We start from the raw sequence: 11,823 nt of genomic DNA, 5'->3' as shown, positions 1-11,823 counted from the left end.
CTTGGTTGGTGACAGAAGCACCAGATCATCAGCAAACAGTAGACATTTGATTTCCGAGTCGAGTATGGTGAGGCCGGGTGCTCCAGACTGTTCTAGTGCCCTCTCAAATGCATTGATATAAATGTTGAAGAGGGTGGGGCTCAAGCAGCATGTCTCTCACTCTGCGGCCCTGAGGAAAGAAATTTGGGTGTTTATTGCCAGTGAAGAAATGTTGGAGTCTGCTATTTATGATACTGCAGAGGAATTTAATTTGTATATTTGATCATTTTGTTTATTATACCATCAACACCACAGGCCTTTTGGGTTTGGAGGATATGTCCCTATCTCTCTCTCTCTCTCTCTCTCTCTCTCTCCTTCTCAGCCTGCCTCTCTCTGCCTCAGGGAGTGTCTACCAGAGAGGGTGAGGTGGAGGGGGGGATCTCTTCCCCCCTCTCAGGACCTCCCCCTGGTCTTGGATTGGCTGAGGTAGAGCTGTGTGGGGCCAGTGGGAGGCAGTCTACTAGGAGGCCTGACAGCAGACAGGGAAAAACTATCCCTCTAGCTGATATACTGTAGCTGCTCCACACACACTGCTAGACACAGACAGAGAGAGCAGGAGAGAGGTGGAGGTAGAGACAGAGGAAGAGACAGCTGTGGAGTGAGATACACAGAACTGCAAGGAGAGAGCAATAGAGAAATAGAGATAGTTTGACAGAGAGTTAGAGAGACGGAAAAGAGGCACACACAGCATTCCCCCTCCACTCACCCTTCGTCTTACCCTCGACCCTTGTCTCCCTTCTTACGACCACCTGAGGCAGAGACACACAGCTCTACCAGCGCAGGGGGGAGAGGACTGGACACACACTAACACACACTCATTTTCTCTCTGTTGAAAGAAGACAGGAATACACACTTTCTTTTTGTTTTCTGTCTCCGCTTCTACTCTCGTTCTTGGACAGGAAAAAAGGATTCCAGTTTGTTTCTTCAGCACAAAGAGTTTTCCTTTATCCTCCAGAAGCCCTGAGTCACGTTGGGCCTCCTTTCTCCCTCCGAGAGCTCAGAGCAACATGGCACAGGGACAAAAGAACCACAGCCACAACAGGCAGCAGCGGAGGGGACCACTACTCACTAACCCCTTCTCCACCGTGGCACTATCCCTCCTCCTTTTGCTCCTCACCTCCCCCGCCTCGGCCGCTGACGAATACGACTACTACAGCTGGCAGTCGGACAACTTCCACAACGGCCGCTTCTACACCAAGGAGCCGCAGTGTGTGGACATCCCCACCGATTTACGCCTCTGCCACAACGTGGGCTACAAGAAGATGCGCCTGCCCAACCTGCTGGACCACGAGACCATGCCCGAGGTCAAACAGCAGGCGGGTAGCTGGGTGCCGCTCCTCGCCAAGCGATGCCATGCGGATACACAGGTGTTCCTGTGTTCCCTGTTTGCCCCTGTGTGTCTGGACAGGCCCATCTACCCGTGTCGTTCGTTGTGTGAGGCCGTGAGGGACAGCTGTGCCCCCGTTATGGAGACATACGGGTTCCCCTGGCCGGAGATGTTGACCTGCGATAAGTTTCCTATTGATAATGATCTGTGTATCCCCATACAGTTTGCTGGGAACCAGGCCACCCCGGCGCCAGGTAAGACCACACAAACTTATTCACAACCCTATTCAGAGACCGTATACTAACTGTGAAAGAGAGCCACTATATGACATGATAGCGGCCCCTTCCCTGCAACTAATTTAGTTGAGCGTCAGGTTGAATATGGTCGGTGCCTTCACACCACACTGGTTGTAGACGAGAGAACCAGCCCCCATGCAGGACACTCAGTCTTACTCCTGCTTCAGAGCTTGGAACAGAAGATATTCTAGAACAAGATTTCCGTAACATTTTTGTTATAGGTGTGTATAACCTTTGGATAGGAAAGAACAAACCACTCAAACTATTTTTGAGAGTTATAGATACAAATATAAACCTTTTAAGTCAATGCAACTGCCATAAGATGTATCTGGAGAAGAAAAGATGGGAACGTTTCATGTTAGATATCAGAATGTATTATATTCCCATAGCACAGATAACGTTCCAGGTTAGATATCAGAATGAATTATATTCCCATAGCACAGATAACGTTCCAGGTTAGATATCAGAATGAATTATATTCCCATAGCACAGATAACGTTCCAGGTTACATATCAGAATGTATTATATTCCCATAGCACAGATAACGTTCCAGGTTAGATATCAGAATGAATTATATTCCCATAGCACAGATAACGTTCCAGGTTACATATCAGAATGTATTATATTCCCATAGCACAGATAACGTTCCAGGTTAGATATCAGAATGAATTATATTCCCATAGCACAGATAACGTTCCAGGTTAGATATCAGAATGAATTATATTCCCATAGCACAGATAACATTCCAGGTTAGATATCAGAATGAATTATATTCCCATAGCACAGATAACGTTCCAGGTTAGATATCAGAATGAATTATATTCCCATAGCACAGATAACGTTCCAGGTTAGATATCAGAATGAATTATATTCCCATAGCACAGATAACATTCCAGGTTAGATATCAGAATGAATTATATTCCCATAGCACAGATAACGTTCCAGGTTAGATATCAGAATGAATTATATTCCCATAGCACAGATAACGTTCCAGGTTAGATATCAGAATGAATTATATTCCCATAGCACAGATAACGTTCCAGGTTAGATATCAGAATGAATTATATTCCCATAGCACAGATAACATTCCAGGTTAGATATCAGAATGAATTATATTCCCATAGCACAGATAACGTTCCAGGTTAGATATCAGAATGAATTATATTCCCATAGCACAGATAACGTTCCAGGTTACATATCAGAATGTATTATATTCCCATAGCACAGATAACGTTCCAGGTTAGATATCAGAATGAATTATATTCCCATAGCACAGATAACGTTCCAGGTTAGATATCAGAATGAATTATATTCCCATAGCACAGATAACGTTCCAGGTTACATATCAGAATGTATTATATTCCCATAGCACAGATAACGTTCCAGGTTAGATATCAGAATGAATTATATTCCCATAGCACAGATAACGTTCCAGGTTAGATATCAGAATGAATTATATTCCCATAGCACAGATAACATTCCAGGTTAGATATCAGAATGAATTATATTCCCATAGCACAGATAACGTTCCAGGTTAGATATCAGAATGAATTATATTCCCATAGCACAGATAACGTTCCAGGTTACATATCAGAATGTATTATATTCCCATAGCACAGATAACGTTCCAGGTTAGATATCAGAATGAATTATATTCCCATAGCACAGATAACATTCCAGGTTACATATCAGAATGTATTATATTCCCATAGCACAGATAACATTCCAGGTTAGATATCAGAATGAATTATATTCCCATAGCACAGACAACGTTCCAGGTTACATATCAGAATGTATTATATTCCCATAGCACAGACAACATGCTCTCTAGTCAAGTCAGTGTTTCTCCTAGTGTATGAAAGAGCTGGAAATAATACATAGACCACCACAGCGAAATGTCCATGTGTTCAATGTAACGTCTACTATAAAACAGTGTGACATTAAAGAAAGACCAAGGGGACATTTTCATGTCACATATTGCAATGATTTATTCTAATTGCAGAGATGAAAATGAAAGTTACTGTAGACCAGGAAAACATTCTCAGTTCAACTGTCAGACTGTGGAACTGTTAGTGTGCATTAAATAATAGAAATAACAATGACTGTACGATAAGAGGATCTAAGGAACCTCCGCTGTTCAGATAAACCCGTAGGGCTGGTTTCCCAGACACAACGACTATTCCTGGACTACAAAACACTTTTAGAGATTCGGGCATTCAGCATGCTTTTAACTCTAGGAGTAGATGTATTCTAGGTCAGGGAAAACAGACCTTAAACTTCTATCTGCTTCCATACAAATCCTCAGATATAAATAATACAAAGATATATCAAAATCAGATGTATTTTTTTACAGAGCTATCCTATAAGAAATCGGCTGCATGGAGGGCAGCTACGTCTCCAGAGCAGGACAGAACAATTACACACTTTTCCCAAATCAACTACTATATGACCCCTGGTGTGTGTGTGTGTGTGTGTGTGTGTGTGTGTGTGTGTGTGTGTGTGTGTGTGTGTGTGTGTGTGTGTGTGTGTGTGTGTGTGTGTGTGTGTGTGTGTGTGTGTGTGTGTGTGTGTGTGTGTGTGTGTGTGTGTGTGTGTGTGTGTGTGTGTGTGTGGCAACTACCGAGAGAGAGAGACAGTGTTTGAGAGAGTCAATGTGAGTTTAGAGTCTATAGAGTGTGAAGGGCACACTCAGCTGTGTCTCTGCTGTGTCCAGGCCTGCTCTGTCTTTTGTCTGATCAGCCTGTTAGACAGCCAATTAACTAGCTGACTAATTACTGAGGGTGAATTAGTCTAACGAGAGAAAAGGAGGGAGGGAGGGAGGGAGGGAGGGAGGGAGGGAGGGAGGGGAGAGAGGGAGGGGAGAGAGGGAGGGAGGGGGGATGGGGGTCAGTGAGAGAGAGGGGTAAGATAGAGACTGGGGTGTAGAGGGAACATTAGGCGGAGAGAAAAAGAGGGGGGAGAGAATGAGGGTGAGAAGGAGAGACCGAGTGGGCTTTAGCAAGAGAATGAAAGAGCTGGGACGAGAGGGAGGAGAGAGAGAGGAAAGAGAGTTTAGGGAGAGAGGGACAGAGAGAGGGGCAGAGAGAGGGACAGAGAGAGGGACAGAGAGAGGGGCAGAGAGAGGGACAGAGAGAGGGACAGAGAGAGGAACAGAGAGAGGGACAGAGAGAGGGACAGAGAGAGGAACAGAGAGAGGGGCAGAGAGAGGGACAGAGAGAGGGGCAGAGAGAGGGACAGAGAGAGGGACAGAGAGAGGGACAGAGAGAGGAACAGAGAGAGGGGCAGAGAGAGGGACAGAGAGAGGGACAGAGAGAGGGACAGAGAGAGGGGCAGAGAGAGGGACAGAGAGAGGGACAGAGAGAGGGACAGAGTGAGGGACAGAGAGAGGGGCAGAGAGAGGGACAGAGAGAGGGACAGAGAGAGGGGCAGAGAGAGGGACAGAGAGAGGGACAGAGAGAGGGACAGAGAGAGGGACAGAGAGAGGGGCAGAGAGAGGGACAGAGAGAGGGGAGGTTGTGAGGAAGTAAAGTGAAATAAAAAAAATCAAGACAAGAGACTTCCCTTCCAGTTTCAGTTAGAATGGGAAAGAGAATGTTGAATTAATGAATTCCTTAATTTATGTTTTTAACTCTTTGCTAGCCAGGTTAGTCGATTAAGAACCAGGATTTCATCTACAGTGCACCATCTCAGGCAATATGAATAGAATCTGTCTATGTACTGTAGTTCTAGAATCCTTCTGGTTTTATACTTCAGACTGAACATTCTATTTAAAACAAAGTCTAGAAACTGACTGAAGAGACTCACACAAACTTGTCTGAGAAGGACTGGAAGACAATGTAAAGTGTTAAGAGGGGCCAAAAGGAAATGTTAAAAGTGACAAAGAAAGAGCAGAAATGTAGGATCTTAATTTGAGCCACTACAGCAGCCACTAATCCTGCAGCAAATGGAAATTTTGATATTTATAATTTTTGTTACCCAATTGGTAGTTACAGTCTTGTCCCATCGCTGCAACTCCTGTACGGACTCGGGAGAGGCGAAGGTCGAGAGCCAAGCGTCCTCCAAAACACAACCCAACCAAGCCGCACCACTTCTTGACACAATGCCCACTTAACCCGGAAGCCAGCCGCACCAATGTGTCAGAGGAAACACCGTACACCTGGCGACCGTGTCAGCATGCATTGCGCCCGGCCCACTACAGGAGTTGCTAGAGCGCGATGGGACAAGGACATTCCTGCTGGCCAAACCCTCCCCTAACCCGGACGATGCTGGGACAACTGTGCGCCGTCTCATGGGTCTCCCAGTCGCGGCCGGCTGCGACACATCCTGGGATCAAACCAGGATCTGTAGTGACACAGCAAGCACTGAAAGGAGGGCCTTAGACTGCTGCGCTACTCGGGAGGCCCTGGAAATGTCAATTATCATATGGATTATAATCAATGGCTATTTTTGTATTGGTTGATACATTTTCCGTAAAATTTCAAAATGGAAATTATAAACTGCAGAAGCGTTTTAAAACCTCAAATGCACTACAAGTTTTGAAGATCCTACATCTGTATGTTAACTCTGATGTTCTTTATGGATATCACATCATATCACACAAAAATATATGAAACGATTATGTGAAGAAAAAAGCACACTGAATAAAATCACGTGACTTTGAAAGAAGACTTATGAGCGACTTAATCTGTTTTAATCAGACACTCTGAACGACAACAGTCTGCAAACGCTTCAAGGAAACTCATTCAGCAAGTGTCCACGAACACACACACACACACACAAGCATGCACACACACACACCAGACACACTCAGACATACGCACACACACTCAGCTAGCCCATTCAGAAAGTGTGCCGGTGTCTACGCTGATGATATAGGAGGATAGAAGCTGTTACACTGAGCTCATGTAGAGCATTGACGTGTCCAAAATGACACCCTATTCCCTATGTAGTGCACTACTTTTGACCAGAGACATGTGGGCCGATGTAGTGCACTACTTTTGACCAGAGACATGTGGGCCGATGTAGTGCACTACTTTTGACCAGAGACATGTGGGCCGATGTAGTGCACTACTTGGGGAATAGGTTGCCATTTTGGATGGAGACCATATTCCATTATGAAAATGGATGTTATGTTTTTATGGGACTAGAAACAACTATGCGACATGTTCACTTGGCTGAGCCATAACCCATAACTCACTGTTTCACATGGTCCTTGGAAAGCAAACGGAATGAATTGAACCTGAACTCCTTTTATATGGAAAACTATGTCGATTCAAATGACTGTATCTACTGCAGAGTGTACATTTGATTTCAGGACTGGTTCATGGTCAAATAGTTACAATAAAGTTGCAAAGTCCAAGCCTAAAATGTGATATTCCAAGATATAATAATAATAATATATTTATTTTATATAGCACTTTCCATTTCAAGTAGAATCTCAAATTTGCTTTAAAAACAAAATTAACCTAAAACTACTTAACAAAACAAATATAGGGATCTGGCAGTATTTGGGCGACGGTATTCCACATCTTTAGATGATAGGCAGGAAGGTACTATCTTTAAAGGATGGAGCATAGATGGTACGGACAGACAGGGAGGAAGAGACATCAGACAGACAGGGAGGTAGAGACATCAGACAGACAGGGAGGTAGAGACATCAGACAGACAGGGAGTTAGAGACATCAGACAGGTAGGTATAGACATCAGACAGACAGGGAGGTAGAGACATCAGACAGGTAGGTATAGACATCAGACAGACAGGGTCCACTTCCTGTAGAAACTGGGTCTGGGGGCTTAAAAACCGATGTTGTTGATCTGGTGTTGTTTTATCGTTCAGATCTAGCTAGCCAACCAAGACAAATACCAACTTGCCATAATCAGGTCTGCAATTCCATGGGTCAGCACCAGATATTTCAGTTCATCTATCAACAAGTTATCACAAACAAAAAGAGTTGATAAAAAAAAAACACTTAAAACAATCAAATATGTACAATATTTACAGAGCTCTCTGCATAGGCTATCTAATGGTGCCATGGCAACCACGGAATTCTGAAATTCCCAAATTGTGGAATTCATACAATTAAAATAAATGTTTCATTTAATTATTTACTCTGTTATGTTAGGATTCATACATTTATTAAAACACTGGTCCCAAGTTCAATTTTTAAGGAAAATGTAATTGTTAACTTTTTTCTGGAAACCCTTTTAAAGCTTTTGATTAAACATTGCACCATCCTGTGTGTCTCCATCCTGCTGGAGCTTTTGTGATTTACACTTCTGATCTGTGTAAACGTGCACGTGTCTGTGCGTGTGAGTGTGAAACTGAGTGTAAACCCGTATCAGTGTAAGCCAGGCAGGTTAGGGGCTGCTGACATTCTGTTATGAACCAGAGCCTCTCTGATGTCCTGAGAGCCTCTTAGTCTGATATAACCCTAACCCTATAGTGTTCCAGACGGACCATATTACTAACCCTAACCCTATAGTGTTCCAGACGGACCATATTACTAACCCTAACCCTATAGTGTTCCAGACGGACCATATTACTAACCCTAACCCTATAGTGTTCCAGACGGACCATATTACTAACCCTAACCCTATAGTGTTCCAGACGGACCATATTACTAACCCTAACCCTATAGTGTTCCAGACAGACCATAATACTAACCCTAACCCTATAGTGTTCCAGACGGACCATATTACTAACCCTAACCCTATAGTGTTCCAGACAGACCATAATACTAACCCTAACCCTGTAGTGTTCCAGACAGACCATAATACTAACCCTAACCCTGTAGTGTTCCAGACCATAATACTAACCCTAACCCTATAGTGTTCCAGACGGACCATATTACTAACCCTAACCCTATAGTGTTCCAGACAGACCATAATACTAACCCTAACCCTGTAGTGTTCCAGACAGACCATAATACTAACCCTAACCCTGTAGTGTTCCAGACGGACCATATTACTAACCCTAACCCTATAGTGTTCCAGACAGACCATAATACTAACCCTAACCCTATAGTGTTCCAGACAGACCATAATACTAACCCTAACCCTGTAGTGTTCCAGACCATAATACTAACCCTAACCCTGTAGTGTTCCAGACAGACCATAATACTAACCCTAACCCTGTAGTGTTCCAGACGGACCATATTACTAACCCTAACCCTGTAGTGTTCCAGACAGACCATATTACTAACCCTAACCCTGTAGTGTTCCAGACCATAATACTAACCCTAACCCTATAGTGTTCCAGACGGACCATATTACTAACCCTAACCCTATAGTGTTCCAGACAGACCATAATACTAACCCTAACCCTGTAGTGTTCCAGACAGACCATAATACTAACCCTAACCCTGTAGTGTTCCAGACAGACCATATTACTAACCCTAACCCTGTAGTGTTCCAGACCATAATACTAACCCTAACCCTATAGTGTTCCAGACAGACCATAATACTAACCCTAACCCTGTAGTGTTCCAGACGGACCATATTACTAACCCTAACCCTGTAGTGTTCCAGACAGACCATAATACTAACCCTAACCCTGTAGTGTACCAGACCATAATACTAACCCTAACCCTGTAGTGTTCCAGACAGACCATAATACTAACCCTAACCCTGTAGTGTTCCAGACAGACCATATTACTAACCCTAACCCTGTAGTGTTCCAGACCATAATACTAACCCTAACCCTGTAGTGTTCCAGACAGACCATAATACTAACCCTAACCCTGTAGTGTTCCAGACGGACCATATTACTAACCCTAACCCTATAGTGTTCCAGACAGACCATAATACTAACCCTAACCCTGTAGTGTTCCAGACAGACCATATTACTAACCCTAACCCTGTAGTGTTCCAGACCATAATACTAACCCTAACCCTATAGTGTTCCAGACAGACCATAATACTAACCCTAACCCTGTAGTGTTCCAGACAGACCATAATACTAACCCTAACCCTGTAGTGTTCCAAACAGACCATAATACTAACCCTAACCCTGTAGTGTTCCAGACAGACCATAATACTAACCCTAACCCTGTAGTGTTCCAAACAGACCATAATACTAACCCTAACCCTGTAGTGTTCCAGACCATAATACTAACCCTAACCCTGTAGTGTTCCAGACAGACCATAATACTAACCCTAACCCTGTAGTGTTCCAGACAGACCATAATACTAACCCTAACCCTGTAGTGTTCCAAACAGACCATAATACTAACCCTAACCCTGTAGTGTTCCAGACCATAATACTAACCCTAACCCTGTAGTGTTCCAGACAGACCATAGTACTAACCCTAACCCTGTAGTGTTCCAGACAGACCATAATACTAACCCTAACCCTGTAGTGTACCAGACCATAATACTAACCCTAACCCTGTAGTGTTCCAGACCATAATACTAACCCTAACCCTGTAGTGTTCCAAACAGACCATAATACTAACCCTAACCCTGTAGTGTTCCAGACAGACCATAATACTAACCCTAACCCTGTAGTGTTCCAGACAGACCATAATACTAACCCTAACCCTGTAGTGTTCCAGACAGACCATAATACTAACCCTAACCCTGTAGTGTTCCAGACAGACCATAATACTAACCCTAACCCTGTAGTGTTCCAGACAGACCATAATACTAACCCTAACCCTGTAGTGTTCCAGACCATAATACTAACCCTAACCCTGTAGTGTTCCAGACCATAATACTAACCCTAACCCTGTAGTGTTCCAGACAGACCATAATACTAACCCTAACCCTGTAGTGTTCCAGACAGACCATAATACTAACCCTAACCCTGTAGTGTTCCAGACCATAATACTAACCCTAACCCTGTAGTGTTCCAGACCATAATACTAACCCTAACCCTGTAGTGTTCCAGACAGACCATAATACTAACCCTAACCCTGTAGTGTTCCAGACCATAATACTAACCCTAACCCTGTAGTGTTCCAGACCATAATACTAACCCTAACCCTGTAGTGTTCCAGACAGACCATATTAATAACCCTAACCCTGTAGTGTTCCAGACCATAATACTAACCCTAACCCTGTAGTGTTCCAGACAGACCATAATACTAACCCTAACCATGTAGTGTACCAGAGAGACCATAATACTAACCCTAACCCTGTAGTGTTCCAGACCATAATACTAACCCTAACCCTGTAGTGTTCCAGACAGACCATATTACTAACCCTAACCCTGTAGTGTTCCAGACAGACCATAATACTAACCCTAACCCTGTAGTGTACCAGACCATAATACTAACCCTAACCCTGTAGTGTTCCAGACCATAATACTAACCCTAACCCTGTAGTGTTCCAGACAGACCATAATACTAACCTTAACCCTGTAGTGTTCCAGACAGACCATAATACTAACCCTAACCCTGTAGTGTTCCAAACAGACCATAATACTAACCCTAACCCTGTAGTGTACCAGACCATAATACTAACCCTAACCCTGTAGTGTTCCAGACAGACCATAATACTAACCCTAACCCTGTAGTGTTCCAAACAGACCATAATACTAACCCTAACCCTGTAGTGTACCAGACCATAATACTAACCTTAACCCTGTAGTGTACCAGACAGACCATAATACTAACCCTAACCCTGTAGTGTTCCAAACAGACCATAATACTAACCCTAACCCTGTAGTGTTCCAAACAGACCATAATACTAACCCTAACCCTGTAGTGTACCAGACCATAATACTAACCCTAACCCTGTAGTGTACCAGACCATAATACTAACCCTAACCCTGTAGTGTTCCAGACAGACCATAATACTAACCCTAACCCTGTAGTGTTCCAGACAGACCATAATACTAACCCTAACCCTGTAGTGTTCCAGACAGACCATAATACTAACCCTAACCCTGTAGTGTTCCAGACAGACCATAATACTAACCCTAACCCTGTAGTGTACCAGACCATAATACTAACCCTAACCCTGTAGTGTTCCAGACAGACCATAATACTAATCCTAACCCTGTAGTGTTCCAGACAGACCATAATACTAACCCTAACCCTGTAGTGTACCAGACCATAATACTAACCCTAACCCTAATAGTGTTCCAGACAGACCATAATACTAACCCTAACCCTGTAGTGTTCCAGACCATAATACTAACCCTAACCCTGTAGTGTTCCA

The 11,823-nt window shown here is 43.6% G+C and overlaps 1 protein-coding gene across 1 annotated transcript in view; it reads left to right on the top strand.

The window, feature by feature from the left end:
• The first annotated feature begins 597 nt into the window (after window positions 1–597).
• The window catches only part of LOC120017818 (secreted frizzled-related protein 5-like), a 22,789-nt gene continuing 11,563 nt past the window's right edge, over window positions 598–11,823 (top strand). Inside the window, exon 1 of the mRNA XM_038960787.1 lies at window positions 598–1,620. Within this exon, the coding sequence (XP_038816715.1) occupies window positions 1,047–1,620 (574 nt within the window). The 5' untranslated portion in view covers window positions 598–1,046. The remainder of the gene's footprint in view (window positions 1,621–11,823) is intronic.

The sequence above is a fragment of the Salvelinus namaycush genome, chromosome 22, assembly GCF_016432855.1.
Source record: "Salvelinus namaycush isolate Seneca chromosome 22, SaNama_1.0, whole genome shotgun sequence".
NCBI lineage: Eukaryota > Metazoa > Chordata > Actinopteri > Salmoniformes > Salmonidae > Salvelinus > Salvelinus namaycush.
This window is presented reverse-complemented; position numbering and strand designations above follow the sequence as displayed.